This window comes from Hyposmocoma kahamanoa, unplaced genomic scaffold (genome assembly GCF_003589595.1).
Source record: "Hyposmocoma kahamanoa isolate Upper Pololo Valley unplaced genomic scaffold, ASM358959v1 62, whole genome shotgun sequence".
Taxonomy (NCBI): Eukaryota; Metazoa; Arthropoda; class Insecta; order Lepidoptera; family Cosmopterigidae; genus Hyposmocoma; species Hyposmocoma kahamanoa.
The window spans coordinates 1,375,628-1,393,199 of NW_020653850.1; the positions used below are offsets into that span (position 1 = coordinate 1,375,628).

Here is a 17,572-nt window from a genome sequence, read left to right on the forward strand (position 1 = left end):
TTTACAGTAAATATGTAGTGATTGTGTCACCAACACCGTTAACCACTAGTTACTACAAAAAACTGAGAAGTGGTGATGCATTTCTTTTTGTTGGTTGGCCTCTCAATTGTACAGATTTTGTCGTGGGTTGGGTTTAAGTTGCTTTGGTTCTTCTATTTTCATTATCCTTCAAGACGCGTCTTGGTCAATCAAGCTTATTACTCTTTGGACATATTCAAGTTTAGTTAAGTTCTGCTATTGTCGGTTGAATCTAATCCGGCTGGAAGGATCAAACACATCGACCCCTCCAACGTAAAATCGACCCCTCACACGTAAAGTATCGTATGTCAAAATTGCCAAGTTTACAGGGGAGCCTTTTAAAGTTCTGAATTCACTGAAATAAGCATAACACGTGACTTTAGATTTCTCACTTTTATTCGGCAAATCTCGTAACGCACACACAAATAAATAAATAACGCACACACTCAACATAGCCCCGCACTAGGGAAACCCTGTGTCGCGGGGGCCATGGACACACATATAGACAACCACAAATTACACCCAAACTCACGAGAGAAATAAATGTAGGCCATACAAACATTTCTCCCGGCCCGGGAATCGAACCTGGGACCTCTGCGTGGCAGTCCGGCATGGTAACCGTTCGGCCACGGAGGCAGTTGAACACACGTTGAGTATCATAAAATCCTGGATATCGGTTAGATGATCTATTAGATGATCACTCTATGTGAGTAACAAGCTTTGCCAAAGGAAACGGAGAACTTTAAAACACTCCCCTGTAAACTTGGCAATTTCGACATACGATACTTTACGTAGGAGGCGCCGAAATATCGTATGTCGAAATTGCCAAGCTTACAGGGGAGCGTTTTAAAGTTCTGTATTCGCTAAAATGAGCGTAACCCGTGATTTTAGCATCTCTCAGTTTTATTCGGCAAACAGAGTATTATAAAATTCAATTTATCGGTTAGATGATTCATGATGATCAATTAGATGTTCACTCTATGTGAGTAACGAGCTTTAATTTATGTATTTGTTTGTTGATGTATTTTTTGCAGGTAAGTTTGTTTTATCACAAATTTTATACGAGCTGAAGATTGGTGAGCTTAGAGGGACTAATTTTATTCAGTCACATTACATCATAGGCAATATTGCAGGCGAACGACCTGGTGAATAAAGGCAACTACTCAACGGCGGTGGACTTCTACAACAACGCGATAGCGGAGTGCCCGTACTGCGCCATCCTGTACTCCAACCGCGCCGCAGCACTGATGCGAAGGGCGTGGTACGGTCTTTTTTTATACCAAGCGACGGGACGAACAAGTCGTGCGCCTGGTGGTAAGCGACACGCCTGTCCGTAACGATTGCAGTGCCGTTCAGAGCGAGACACACCCTAAGACATAAGCTAAGTTGAAAAGTCCCACGTGTCTGTAATTTCACCAGACCTACGCTTCAAAATTTGTTTAAGGTGAAAAGGTCGCAGGTTCCTGTTTCTGGCTCAAGAGTCATTTGTCACCATTTACCTATTCCAAAGTGAACGGACACCCTTCGTCCCGCACCGAAATTAACTTCCTCACCCCGCTGATTGCCAATTAATTGCTCCGTACAAGCATCCGTTTACTAAGGGAACTGTGTTTTAACCCTCTCCTTGGAGACCCGTGTCTTGCAGTGGGACTTATAGAGGGTTGATGATAATGTTATAAGTTATTATATTTAATTGTAACAAAATGGATGGACGCTCAGCATATCGCACTTGACAAGTAACATAGTATTAACTCAAAAATTACGTTATATTATATTCTATCTGAAAATTGCGTTATGTTAATAATTTATTTCCAAAATTTCGCTATATTTGTATGTCATTCGTATACGATTTAATTTCAAAGCGACAGTGTTGTCCCGTCACGAATAGGTAATATTAATACAACTTAAAACAATTTTGAGATAGTACTATATTGGTTGTAATGTGTGATATATTGATATTAACTCTTTTATTTACTATTCGATCCGGGCTCAGCAGTGGGACAGATAATAGGTGGTGATGATGACGTTTTAGTAAAAAATATTATTTGTAAATTGGTTATTTATTTTGTAAAATATCACAGTGTTTTTACTGCCATAAATAATTTGTAAAAATAATCCACTAGTTTGTTGTTATTGTTTTGATACAAAGATCAAACAAAGACAAAGAAAAAATCCTTCTATCCGGTTTCACTCGAACCAGCGACTTTTCACCAAACCGGGGCCAATCGCAAATTGGTTAATTCACATAATGACCCATGTCACAGGTCCGGCGACACGTACGCGGCCATCAAGGACTGCTACCGGGCTATCAAGCTGGACCCCACGCACGTCAAGTCGCACTTCCGCCTCGCCAAGGCGCTTATGGAGCTGCAGCGGCCGCGGGAGGCCAGCGAGTGCCTCAAGTACTTCAAGGTATGCTGCGGAACACGGCCCCAAGTCGGCTAACTTTAAATCATCGCAGTTGTCCGTCGATAGAGTGTCAATGGCAGACGACCGGTCTCATCCAGACATTTTGTAACACTGAACGCTAATTACTTTAATTCGGACTGTGTAAGTAATTCACAAATCTTCACCATATGTTATCTGGTTGAGAATAAGTTCGATCTAATCGTTTTCAGGACAAATTCCCGAGGCACGCAACAAGTCACGCGGTATTCCTGCTGCAAAAAGACATCACAGTCGCACTCGACAACATCGAACGGCAACCAGATGACGGTAAGTTGCTGAATATAGACAAAGAAGGACAATAGTTCATTACCAAATATACAAAAGAACAACCCGACACCTCCTACGTAAAGTATCGTATGTCGAAATTGCCAAGTTTACAGGGAACCATTTTAAAGTTCTGAATTCACTGAAACGAGCATAACACGACAAAGCTAATCTAATAGATCATCTAACCGATATGTAGGATTTTAATTGTAAATACAAATATAGCGAAATTTTGGAGATAAATTATTAACATAACGCATTTCTTGAGATAAAATATAATATAACGCAATTTTTGAGTTAATACTATGTTACTTGTCAAGTGTGATATGCTGAGCGTCCATCCATTTTGTCACAGAGTATTGACTCTGTGTAACTGTTTGCCGAATAAAACTGAAAAATGCTAAAGTCACCTGTTATGTTCCTTTCAGTGGATTCAAAACTTTAAAACACTTCCCTGTAAACTTGGCAATTTCGACATACGATACTTTACGCAGGAGGGGTCGATGACTCTAGTGAGGTATCTTACCGATTTTTTTATTTCGCAATAAAAAAAAGGCGACATAGCTTTTTCGACTGAAATAAGTACGTCACGGGGAGGTTTATCACACATTGCATGTGATATACTGCCATGAAATAAATAAACCCACATTAAATTTAAAGAACGCGTCTACATTTTTTTGAGCCTGACTTTTCGTTTCTATGCTAAAACCTTTCCCATGAGACTAATCAACAGCATTGTGGTATTTGTACCCGTCAGTTCGTAATTCTAATGACGAGGACAGCCAATCAACGAGCCTCCTCGAACGCGAACTGCGCAAAACAGCATTGGATTACAAGCACCGGTTCGTGGGGCACTGCAACACGACCACGGATATCAAAGAGGCTAACTTCCTTGGACCGGACGCAAATTACATTGCTGCCGGGTAAGTTTGTTAGATTCCATATTGAATTTATCAGAATCTTTATTTATTTAAAAAACCGTGGTGGCCAGAAGCCGTGAGTTCGAATCCCGGGGTCGCATATTCCGGTGTTGTTCGAAATTTGTGTGCGAAATTGAATTTGAAATTATCTTCATGAAACTTGCACGTTGAAGAAGTTTCACAACCCTCTGGATACGTGTGAAGTCCTCAACCGGCATTGGGCCAGGGTGGCCCACTATGGCCTAAACCCACCAGTGGGACGTACAAATGTGTTGATGATGATTTATTAATTTGAAAGATTTGTTGATGTACAGACATTAGTGTTTGTAATTGTTTAGTGCGTATGCGCACTAAAGTCTGTTCCAATCCATTTTCAACAAAAAGTAAACAAAACTGTTTGGTTAACATTCTAAAGGAATTACTCAATAAATGGAATAAGTAACACTTTCACGTATATATCAAAAATTTCAACTTGATATCTCAACACTTTTTCCAACAATATTTATTTGAATAGCATCGTAAAATTGTATTTGAAAAATGGTAGTCCAAAAGTGAGATTATTTTTCATCTATATATCTATGACTTGTCTACGGTTGCATAGTGTTGTACGAAACAAAAAACCATTCAGTTCATTCAAGTAAAGTTTTTGTAATTGATTAGTAAATCTAATATTTCAATCGCAATCGAACGAGCATCTAATTGTAAGGATTTTGAAGGAGGACTTAAAATTAAGATTTTGGAAATTTTAAATATGCTTATATAGGTTATGTTGGGAAAACCTGACCAAATAACTCAATTGAACAAATCGATTTATTCAATTTCATTCATTTTTCATTAATCGATTTGTAGTTGGCATTACAATTGATCGTCACTAAACCGTCTATGGTCGGGTCGGTTACTTGTTTGTTTACATTTTGTTGAAAATGGATTGAAACGAAGTATACGTCCGATTTGTATCAGGGGGTCTACTCCCGATCTCCGACCGACATCCGTCCGAAACAATTGCTGCCAAATAAGCAATACTTGACCAAATGAAAAGACGCGTGATGCAAATAAAGCTTCATACTTGATACTTGTCTTTTAATTTTGTCAAATATTACTTGTAATCGAGAGTAGACCCCCAGTTCCGAATCCGAGAGATGACGGTCCAAAATGTCACAGGGATCATTCTATCTCTAGATGTAGAATACAAAGAACAATTATATTATAGGTTAGTGTTCTTATAGGTTATTGCCTACCTTATAGGTTATATTATACATTATTATTCTTTGGCGGAAAAAATGCGTGACGTCGATTGTTTAAATAACGCTTCTAAACGCTGCTTTGATAGATAGAGGAGACCCGTGTTTAGTCGCGGGACGTATGAGTTGATGATAATGATGATCGTTAACATGTTCATATTGTGTTCAGTTCCGACGACGGCAGCATGTTCATCTGGTGCCGCAAGTCGGGCAACATAATACGCTGTCTGCGCGGCGACGAATCCATTGTGAACTGTATCCAGATGCATCCTTCCATGTTCCTACTAGCCACCAGCGGGATCGAGGCGGTCGTCCGGCTTTGGAGTCCCAGGCCAGAGGTAGGTTTTTGTGTATGTTCTGATATCGACAATCTGTTAGTCAATCGTAAACCGTATGCGATTTGCAAGAAGCAAATGGAAAACACTCTTAAAAAGAATTTAGAGCTTCATTTTTTCTTCCATACAACTTGGGTCCAAAGGTGTACCTCAAGTTTTATCATACATTTTATTATAAAAAATTACGGCGAATTCTTAAAAAAATAAATAGAATTTATTAATCACGTGTACCACTAAAAATATCGTTCGAACATATAAATGACTGGTAACACAATAATTGTACATGGCAATGTTTGTACTTTAAATGGTAGCTATCCAGATATCGGGATTCTTTTCTCTATTACTCACATATACTCTCGGACCCAGTTTGTAATAGTACATTGTGTTTAAGGGCGATTAATAAGAAATTACGAACGAGAGTCTACTGAAAGCCCGAAACCGAAGGCTGAGGGCTTCAATGACTCTCGAATCATTGAAATTTTTTTTTTGGAAATTTGGAACTTTTTTATCGCACGTGCTACATACAATGTTTTTCATCACATTTGCGAGGAAATAAATACAATGGTAATATATTTTTTGTATGAATAAATATCGCTTCACAACGCAAAAATTACAGTTTTTGCAAATGGCGGGTTTTTGTTTTTTTATATGAACAGATAGATGACCTGCTGTTCTCCATGGATAATACTACTCGAACTAAAATGTTGTAAAAGATAAAAACGCTTACAGACATGATATAACAGAAATAATTTTAAAATACTGAGAATGCTGCAGAATTTGAAGTTATAAAATGAATTTAGCAATGTTCAGTTTTTTTCTATACTTCAAGCTTATATAAAATAATTCAGATTTTTCGAGCATTAAAACTTTTTGCCTTATCGTAACGTACGGGAGAAGTACGGTGCAATGAAATAAAGAAATCGTGTAATGGAAAAGCCCGTGAGCGTAATTCAGCACATTGCCGCCGACTTTGCCTGCACGTATGGCGCTGCTTACGACAAGTGTGTGGCCGCAGGACGGGTCGTGCGAGAAGCGCGTGGTGCGCGACGCGGGCGCGGCGGCGCACGCCAACCAGCAGCGCATGCGCAGCGACCCCTTCGAGGCCATGCTGCTCAACATCAGCTTCGCGGGCGGGCCCGACCGCGACCTGCACTCGCCGGCCTGCCGCACCACGTGAGTGCCCCCACCTCCCCCTCCCCCTCACCCAGATATCTTTTTATTTTATTTCACTATACATTTCCGCGTTCCAGGTAATTGACGTCGTCGAAGTCCATCGACACTTATTGGGTTTGATTCATCACATTGTAAATAACATTTTATATCATTGTTGATCTTTGTTCAGTCTCGCTTTCGATTTGAAGCATATCGAAATGCTCTAACCTCTACTCGTGACCGGCGAAAGGGTGCGCTTCGGTAAACGTGCCTAAATATTTGGCAAAAAGTAATAAATATCATAGTTGAAAAATGTTGAAGCTTGTTTTTATTCGTGTTAAAGATCAAAATACAGTAACCTGTAACTGGCGTTTTGGTAGCTGGCGGTCCGATAGTTGACACGTCTGTACGCGGCATGCTCGTAGCTTACATACCTGCGGCTAGGGGACCTATGGCTGGCATACCTTTTATGTACATATACATGCCAATTACCTTAAACCGACCTGTCACGGACAGCCGGGGTGCCAGTTACAGGTGTGTGCATATTGGACTGCACCATTAAACATCGGTAAACGTCGAATGTGTATTGCGTGGACTGTAGCGATACCTTTTACTTTTCAGTTAATGGCAAAACAAGTGAATGTTGTAGATTGTGTTTATGATGGAAAGGAGACAAAGTTGGTTAATTAGTATTTATTACGGTATGTGTATAGTGGTGTAATTCAATTCGTTTTCGCTGTGTTATTTATTAATTTTTGCCTGCACTAACTATGCGACCCTAGTGCGAGTTCTCGTTTCCTATAGAATGGTGCCAAGTTTGTTTTTTTCAATTTAAATGATGTCAGTAATTAAAAATGATGATTCGAATAGTTAAACTAATAAACATACTGTTTATAAAGGGTGTAACACAGTTTCATAATTGCAACCACGAGCTCTAATGTGGTCCGATCATTTTGGGTGAACTCTGTATAAAATTCTTGAAGGGCCTCATTCTTAAAGCGAAAAGATTATGAAATAACCATTTAGGTTTGTTATTTTCAATAACAGCTGTTCAAACATGTTCAAATACTTTGAATTTTCCATAAAATAAATCTGCAAAAAAGTTTTTACTTTATCTATCGACCGCTAGGGGCGCTACCCTATTGTGCAACGCCTCTAGCAGTCAGTAGAATAATGAAAATTTTTCGATACACTTTGTTTGAAATTGCTAGTTAAGTAATGGAAAGCTTAGCTCGCCATCTTTGCTTAGTTGAAGTTAAAGCTCCTTTTATGAATCTCACTCTGAGAATGAGTCCCTGAAGTTCAAAGCTACCCAATCTACACTGTTATGTTAATAGCAATTTAAGTTTTTGGAGTAAACTCAAAATTTTATTTTTAAAATTCCTTTAGTTGTCCGAAGTTATTTACCTGTGAATATATTTTAATTGTAAATAAAATACTAGCATATTATACTGGCATCATTAAAATAATGATTAAAATTCCAAATTAATGATGTTTAGTTCTCATCACAATGGAGTGCCTGAATTTATTTATTTAATACTACGTTTCGGCATTTCCATGTTGATAATCATAATTTGATAATCATAGAATATTGATAAATCAGTAATTCATCTTTATACATTAGTGAATTTAGCAGCGATTATAAGAATAAAGAGGGAATTAACATGACTGAATTATTTATATATTTCTTTAGTTGAATAGAGTGAAAATGGTCATTCTCATTTGTATCACTCTAAATATCATTTATGTGGCTTAAAATTTGTAATTAACTACACAAAATGGTTCAAAAAGAAGATTTTAAAAAAACATTCACACTTTATAACACCAAATTCAATTCCTTTGGCTAGTCCGCTTCGATAGCCCATTGCGGGCTAGTGACTGATCCGAACAGGCAGTAAGTAATTTCACTGGATGATACGAATAGTTTCCCGTATCCGAGTTGCAATTACCGCCACCTGGTGAGCAAAAATGTTACCACGTGGCACCTGTTGCTATGCTCTCGGGTCTTGCATATATACATACCATCATACATGCCAGAGTTTTCTGGGTACTTTTCATCGTCGATTTCCCCCCACTTTTTAAACGACTTCTCGTTTTGTATTTAGTAATGTAAATAACAATTAGCTTATATTATTAACTCGTAATTTGGAGCAACGAAATTGACGTTTTTATTAAGCGTTATTACAACGGGAATGACCATGTTTATCAACATTTTTGTATACTTAGTTGAATTACTGGGCATTCATTATACTGTGGTAAAGCTGTGATTACACTAGAGTTTGCGTGATTTGTATTGCACAAGTGAGGTTTTCTGGTCGGTACAGTTAATTTTTAGTGCCATTTTCACGTAGACAACCAGCTTGTAAAAGTGGACCAGTTAAGTTTGAACCATCGCCATGTGGATTTTCCAAGAACTGTTTATTACTACCTAAATGTCCACACAAGCGCTATCATTTCACGGTTCATATGTAACTTGTCATTTTACATGGTGCTCTTATGTTATTTACGGTTAGTTTCCGTTAAAATCTTTAAAATAATTATTTCAAATTATTATATTGACTATGTTACTATTAATAATAATTATTATTATCCTTTTAGAGCTTGTTTTAACTGTTTGTCGACTGTTTTAGTAACAATCTTCTATCCTGTACATGAAAATTCATAATAATGGACTTGTGCCTGATCGATTTTTAAAGAGAGCGATTCTTTCTAAAGTCTGTTTTTTTTTGAAGACGGAGTAAAATGACAGTTCATTGTGCAAAAGTGTTGCCCGCTTGCGAGCAGCTATTGATTGCAGTCGATAAATATTCTATAAACTATCTACTGACTATTGGTCATGCTTATAGAATAAATAGCCGAACTTGTTTCATTTGAATCATCCATTTTTCATCCAACCCATTATTCATCCAATTACTCCAGTAACAGTTCATTTGAATTGTCAATTTTTATAAGTTAATATACACATACACTGTATTTAGAACTGTGTTTATGAAAAATACAAAGAGGAGACATATTTTGAAGTTTTTCATTTTAATTCAATATAGATAATCAAATCCGCCTATTCTTGTTAAAACGTATATGAATGAAAATTGATCTCGACTTTAATAGACCAACTGTCAAAATAACACTAAAGAAGGCAGTAACGCAATTAGTAATTCATTCATCATCAATTCATTCAGTCATTTTTGTCAAAATTTTATCTTACTCATCACAATCTATCGATAAAACTATCGACAACAACTACATAACTATTTAATTATTTTATGAAAACTGGCAACCCTACAAATGGCATTTTACTTCGTCCTCAAAAAGAACAGACTGTAGTTCAATCGGTCGGTCTTCTAGTTCATCTAGTTCCTTAAATCGTCTTGTCCTTGCTCAGACATTGAACGAACCCTCCAAACTAGTTGTTTTATTCACATGAAGCACTACGGACTTCTAGTACCTATTATGAGGTTAATAGTACTCTATACTAAATATTTATACATACAATTTGTATGGAATCGGTATTATTTGGTTTCCTTCAAACTTTACAGATTTAAGACTGTCATTCTAATTAAATATCCTTTTTTTTTTTTCAAAACAATAATAACGTAATTTTAGTTTACGCTCGCATAGTTTGAAAGGACAATGGCGAAATCATTGTTAAACGAATTCTTTAGCGTTTTCAAATGTCATAATTACAAGTCATATCTACAACTGTCAGTTTCTTAGTTTCTTAACGTTAAGCGACATCTAGCCACCAGAAAAATGATATTCTGGTGGCTAGATGTAGGTGATAGGTTCACATTAAGTTAGTTCACGTAATATCAAATGTACTGATTCGATCGATTTGCAATAAAAGATCAACTACTTTATTGCATAAAATAAAGTAGATCTAGAATAATCTGGTATCTGGATAATCAGGATTTTCGACTCGATTATTTAATTTGAACTAATTTCAGCTGTAATTGTCTAAAACTAACGCCATACCTGCCTATAATACGGAGGCGCCGAAATGATCCGACTGAACTTTGAATTGAAACGTCAAATCGACTGTGAACTGGCAATCGGTACTATCTCAATTTTGACAACTTAACAGGATGAAGAAAAAAAGTGTTTGTGACATTTATATAGCATCTGGTTTATTAAATAATAATAAATAAATAGCTTTTAATATTTTTATTACATGTATGTACACTACATATTTTTATTTATTAAACCAGATGCTATATAAATGATTTTTTCTTCAAAGTTGTCAAAATTGAGGTGGTACCGGTTGGGCAGTTCGCTGTCGAAATGTTATTCGCGAAACCTATCTTGAATGGTGAAATTTTGATGAAATTACAGGCAAATGGGACTTGTCAACCTATGTCTCAGGGTTACGTCACATTGGCAGTGCCCCTCAGAGCTTTGCGATTTAAAGCCCTGAGTGGCACTGCAACTATCATGGACAGGCTTGTAGTTTACCATCAGGCGCACGACTTGTTGTCCCGTCACTTGATATTATATATATAGTATATTATTGTTATAGGCTTGTTGTGTCCCACTGCTGGACAGAGTCTTCATCCTTTTTCCATTTGTGCTAGTTTTGGTTTGCATCTGGCCCGTCGTTTACAAAATTAATATAAACTGCCGCGTCTCCGTTTTGACCTGAGCTAACTATTGGGGCCGTGGGGGGTCAATATGACCGGGACGACATACCTAAGTTTGCGATGCTCGTTCACGCCGCCAACGGCAAATGACCGAATAAAACTAAACGAAACAAATGTTATCTGAACCACAAAAAGGTGGCGACGGCATATGAACACAATCGCGCCGAGGCTGCCCGAAGTACTTTTGTAATCGTGAAAATAGAGAGGGCAACAAATCCTTGAAACAAAAACAAAATTTGAAATTTACTATGAGCTTTTTGGTGAAAAAGAACACCTTTATGAAACTGCACGTCGAAAAAGGTTCACAACCCTCTGAAAAACTCCCTAACCCGCATTGGGCCAAAGTGCCCAAGGACTGACCTAAACCCTCGCCTGATAAGAGACCTATGCCCAGCAGTGGGACGTACAAATGTGTTGATGATGATGGATTTTTATTTGCACGATCTGTCAAAACATAAAAGGCACGAGTCGTTTTTGTAGGTCAAATATTCTGTATCCTTCTAAAGGTTAAGGGAAGTCGGGAAGTTTTTTTTTGTGTTGTATTTGCGCGCCGGCGCATCATTTAATCTTGTGTTAAAATAGTCTTTAGCGATGGCTGTGTTTTATTCGAGGCGAAGGGTAAATAAGTTCTTTAGTGTAGTCACAGTTTGTGAAAATCGCGCTGTAGAGATGACAATGGTTCACATAACAATAATGTGTGTGTATAGAAATAAATTTATATAGTAAAGTATGGTTACCTCGTTTGTTGAATTGACGTCAACTTTAGCATCTCATTATGTCTGTTATAAAGCGGTTTTTCATTGTCATTCGAGAATGTCCTAAGAAGCAGTCTGTAAAACATCAATGTCAGTCACCTGTGACAGTGTAACATATTGCAAATTGTTACTGACCAATCAGAAACCATTATTGAAACCGTATTATTGGTCGATTTATATTTTAGTCATTAAGTCTGTAGCTCTAGTGAAAAGGGGTACAAGTCAACATACGCTATAAACATATGACATTAAGTGTCAAGTGTTTTGTCGCATTTCCTTGTAAAGATGGCTTTTTTACTCATACCTCTTCACTAGAGCCACAGAATTATTCTAAAAGTTCCGTATGATATCATTTAAAACAAACGAGTCAACCACAACAAAGTAAGTTTGTATTAAATTAAAATAGTTATATTTATATAGTAACACCAAAATAGCATAAGATTTTTAATTCCCTTAAAAAGTTACAAATTGTACTAAGAATTTAGGTCACATAAGGCCCGTGTCTTGATGAAAATTAACACCGAAGTGAAGACGAATAGCACCGAAGTGGACAGGATTTTCTATAAACTTTGACCCCCTAATCTTTCACCGCTCAGTATAGGGCACGAGCGGTTGAAGATGTGGCAGACCTTAAATGGCGTTACTTATAATTCAACTTCAAGTAACATACATAAAGTGAATAATATTTTTGGTAGCAGTAGAGTTCCTTGTGAGAATTCGCCCAGGCAAGTGCTGCCACCGTACCTGTTTGTAATGTAAGCGTTACAGCGTTTCGGTTTTGAAGAGGGCTGGTGAAACTACAGGCACATGGGACTTGTCAATTTTATATTTCAGGGTGACTGGGATAGTAGCGGCGTTGAATCTGTTGTGGGTAGGCGTGTCACTTACAATCAGGGCACAGATTACTTAATAGTTACAGATACGTAACGTAACAGATACGTCAGTTCGAAGAAAATCGATAATACCTACGCTATAATAGCCTACTAAATCTGACAAATGACACCAGGCGCTCGCTACGAGGAAAAAGGAACACAAGCACGCTCTCAGAGAGGTGAAACTAATGTTGCCCGCCGTGTGCAGTCGTGCGCAGCCGAATGCTCATAAAGGAAGGACTTGTATGAGCGCTTGTGCCGACGTCGGTACACTCAGCCGTAGGCACTTATCGCGTAACCTTGAGCGAGTGATGGAGCCTTGACGAAGCGCACGACTTTTCAACATTCGTATTATAAAAAGAAAATTGAAATCAGAATGATTTCAAATAAAAGGCAAAAAATCTAGCCACTACTAAATAGTTACGCCGAAACAATTTTTCTTTGTGTTCGTGAGATTTTTGCATCTATAGTAATAACAAACTAGTGGAGGTTTTTCACAAAAAATAGATATGCACGGTAGTAAAAAGATCATGGTTGAGGATCATATTCAATATAAATAAAATTTCATAAGCTAAAGGTCCTTATTGTTATTTTTTAAGTTTTTATAGAATGTCAGGCTGTTTCACCACCATGGTATTCAATTATTTTTTGTGAAATTACTCCACTAGTTTGTTATAATTATTAATACAAAGATCGTACACTAGAAAAAAATTCCTTCGATCCAGCTGGATTCGAACCATCGTCTTCTAGCAACCCGTGCTAGACGCTATGCCAACTAAGCTACGGAACATACCAACGGATCTTACGGATTCTTCTATGTGCTTGTTGCAGATGTTTGTTTTTGCTTTTAACGATTATCCTTATTATTAAGTATACTCGGTCTATACCGATATCTTATCATAAGTGACGCCATTTTGAGTCTAGGTTCTGGAAACATCCAGAACTATTGGGGGAAAAACAATGCATCACTTAAAGGTTCAATTCAATTTGTACCCTTACCAAGTCGCGATTATTTTCTACGGACTTCTTTTAGAATGTTAACGGCAGAAGTCAACACTAGCGTTTCAGGGTTCAATAGTAACTTGTCAATCTTTAATTGCGTATCATTCTGGTTTTATGCCTCAGGGTTCTCCTTAATCCATTGCGGCAGGTTATGTGTTGGACCGCACGTTGTATAAGCTTTTTTTTAATATGAGTTACAGTCGCATCTGATGCAGCTGTTTCTAATGACGTCGTTTAAACTTGACACGTTAGTCAGACAAACGTCTCTTGAGGCTTTCAAGCGAAACTGATTTAGTGTTTCTATATGCTTGTCGTAATGATAAAAATGTCCTTAAAGGTATGCACAGACGGAATACAGCCCGACTGCAACACAACAGCTAGATTAAGTTCGATTGCAATGTGGGTGCAGTTGGTACGATTGCAACCTAATCCGCTTGCATCTAAAGACACATGGGACTTGTCAACTTTTGTCGTAGAGTGACGGGTGCAGTGGCAGTGCCCTTCAGATCTTTGCGATTTCAAACTCTTGAGTGGCATTGACTGACTCGTTCGTCCCGTCACTTGGTATGCATCGAGTATTTAACCAGAAATGGAGACGAAATGTAATTTAATTTGTTTGAAAACTATTCTGCCATATCATTACTGTGACAACTGCGCTCCGATTGGCCGGCCCGGATTCGAAACAATTGACAGGTGTCGTCAATTGTTTCACTTCAAATCGACCAGTTAACTTGAGCTTTGCTATAATGGCAGAAAGTTGCAAAATTACATATTTAACATTTAATTACCGATGAAATTTGATTCAGTTTGTTTGGTAATTAGATGTTTTGCTGTTTTTCCCCACACCACCGAATGAAACAGCACGCCATCTTTATTACAATAAATACAAAATATTTTTGGAATATACGCAGACGTACACACAGGTCAGTTGTTGGCGCTGTCTGTATTTCAGTGCAAGCGAGAGTTGATATTTATAAGTGATGTATCATTGATGAGTTACCAGGAATATATGGCCCTTATTTCGTCTCTATTTCTGGTTATATATTCGATGTTGGTATCATAAAAAAAACTGTTATTTGAACTCAATGGCCCAGCAGCCAGCACTATGGGGGCTAGATAAGGAGATATCGGGTTCAGTCCCGCTAGGACCAATTCAGATTTTTTTTTATATTGCGTCTTATCTGGGTGTCCTGAAGTTAATATCGTTATTCTGGTAATGAAAGAATTCTTTAGTGGAGCAGGTAATACGTGTGGTTTTCTATTTCGATGCCATACTTTCTCAAACTCGTATCCTATAAAGAATAATTATTCAGGAGATAGCAAAACTTTCTATTTGTTTTAAATTTTTTTTTAAATTTTAGCTAGTGTGTGAACATGAAGGATATATGATGTGATATTACCCTGCAAAGTTTGTATATACAATCCATTTTTTGCATTTCAGTCAATTGTTGTGCTTTAAGATGATTTAGTACACATCATACGAGCCTGAGAAAGTATGGCGACGATTTGCAAGTTGCTTTGCAGTCGGGATGCAGTTGCTCTAACAGCATTTTTCGTGCCTTCACCTTCCCCTGTTCTGCAAAACTATTTACCATTTCGTACTTGCTTTTGATTCCTTGCAGTCAGGACATTTCTCTCGAATAGTAACGTATCACTCTACGGCGTCGATACTTCCAAATATAAAAAAGAATTGTATGTATTAAAGCTCGACGTAGAATACTTCTTTACTCGTGTACTTTTAAGGGTCTTTTGCACTAGCGATAGTTGAACCGCTTTTCTCATACCTTGCAACGCCCCCTTTAGCGTGAATGGAAGCAACTCCTAAGGTAAAAAAATTATTTATTTATATAGTTCCATTTATAAATAATTTATTGTTCTGTTGTGGAAGTAAATTGCGAATTTCTATCAAAATAACTTCCATTAGTGTTGTACGTAAATTACCCTTGTGTAAATTATCTATCGATGATTTTGACGTGGCGCAGCGAGCGAAGTTTTCTTGGCATCAACGCAAATTGCTCAATTTACGATCGAATTACTCGGCTACTCCGCAACAAAATACATTTCTATTTAAATGCGCAGAATTACGAAAAAAAGAAAAATAAGGAAGATGGCTGCGTTTCGACAAAATCAATATCCCGACTAATATACAGGGTGGAAAAAATCTATGGAACATTAATTTATTTATTTTATTTAGGCACTTCAACAGGTAGCACATTATTACATTTAACAGATTGTATATTGTATTTTTGGTCATTGGTTATAAGCAATTATAATAATATTTACTTCTCACTAACATAAGTTACTAATCTACAAAGAGATTTTAAAAAAATTACAGTACTTGAAGGGGAACTACCTTACATGCTTAGGATAGCTAATTTTATTTAAGGGGAAGATACTTCTATTTTTCTTGATATGAATAACTGCATTCACAAATTTGGAGGCTAGGTACCTGAGCCCGGCTCAGGTACCTAGACCTCCTAGGCCCGGCAACTAATAAATGCAAAAAATTAACATTCACTAAATTTTCTTGCGCGTTTTAATTGTAAAATTCAATGTTTATTGGAGAGATTTTATCCTTAGCATTGATCTTATCGATTACTAAAATAAATTATAAAGTGTTTATTTATTTATTGCATTCTCAGTTGGTTCGATTTTTAGCGCAGGTATGCTTTTCAAAAAAATTACAATATGCAGTTAATCATGTTGACAAAAGTAAAAAATTTTTTCCTATAAGTAAAATTAGCTGTCTTAAGCATTTAAGCTAGTTTCCCTTCATGTCCCATTGATTCTTTCCACCCTGAATATAATTTCTAAACTTATTTTTTTTTTCAAATCATCTGCTGAAACCTTCGCGCCGATTAGAATATTTTCTCGGGCATTTATATTTTTAAAATACGGTGCCTGGACCTGTTACAAATAAAGATATTAATTAATAATCAATACAAAAAAGCGGTTTGGCAGCTTCCTAATGCGAAAGAGGACTTAAACAAAGAGTGTAAGATAGCCTTTGTAATATACTTGAATAGATAGTTTGTATACTAAATATAATATGGAGATATCTTTATTTATATACTGGAATATGATGATTATATATACATATATTTGTGCCGCTATTCGAGAGAGGGGGGCTGGCCAGAGATACGGAACTAACATTTCCTGAATTATTTTAAAAAACTAATTTTTTGACTCTTTGAATTGAATTAAAATTTATAATAATTGACATAATTGTTTTCATAATAAAATTTTACTAAAATGATTTTAAAAATTATGTAAAATAACTAGTTAATTGATATAAAGATCAAACAAATGCAAAACAATTCGATCGATCCGATTGCACTCGACCCGTATTCATATTACGAATTTGAAACTTTATAAGGCTTTTTGTCATTGCGCCATCCGAGAGAACTTTTGAAAGTTTCTTGACTGCCTGCCTCAGCAGGTACTTTTACAGCTACAATATTATGGCATTATATTGCGGAGGTAACCGGCTTTGGGGTACTACTCTCAAAGTCCGTCAACGAAAAGACGGTCCTGTTCGAAACTGTCAAACTGTTACAACAAAATGTTATTACATTAATGTGTTACATCCGTAGTGGGAAAACGGATTTCGTGCTTCGACATCTGGTTCGAGTGTAGTCGGATCTTAAAAATTTTTTTTCGTGTTTGTTTCATCTTTGTATTAATAACAAACTAGTGGAGTATTTTCACAAAAAATAGATGTATATTATGATAGTAAAAACATCATGATGTTCAATTAAAAATAAAGAATCTAGTTAATATTAAAACATTTTTTTAAACAGGCTATTCCTTTGCTCATGTGAGCCTAGTCGATCCAGTGGATGCTCATTTAGTGCTAGTTTTAATTTAATGGCGCCAGCCCCTTATTTCCATGTGGCGGAGGCTAGAATAAGCTCACGTAGAAAATTTAAGA

At 36.9% G+C, this 17,572-nt stretch overlaps 1 protein-coding gene across 1 annotated transcript in view; it reads left to right on the forward strand.

Moving 5' to 3' along the window:
- The window catches only part of LOC113229490 (WD and tetratricopeptide repeats protein 1), a 30,761-nt gene extending 22,727 nt beyond the window's left edge, over nt 1-8,034 (forward strand). The window contains exons 8-14 of the mRNA XM_026463094.1: nt 1,152-1,279; nt 2,283-2,430; nt 2,637-2,733; nt 3,488-3,653; nt 5,061-5,229; nt 6,242-6,399; nt 6,477-8,034. Of these exons, the coding sequence (XP_026318879.1) occupies nt 1,152-1,279; nt 2,283-2,430; nt 2,637-2,733; nt 3,488-3,653; nt 5,061-5,229; nt 6,242-6,399; nt 6,477-6,480 (870 nt within the window). The 3' untranslated portion in view covers nt 6,481-8,034. The remainder of the gene's footprint in view (nt 1-1,151; nt 1,280-2,282; nt 2,431-2,636; nt 2,734-3,487; nt 3,654-5,060; nt 5,230-6,241; nt 6,400-6,476) is intronic.
- The last annotated feature ends 9,538 nt before the right edge of the window (nt 8,035-17,572 follow it).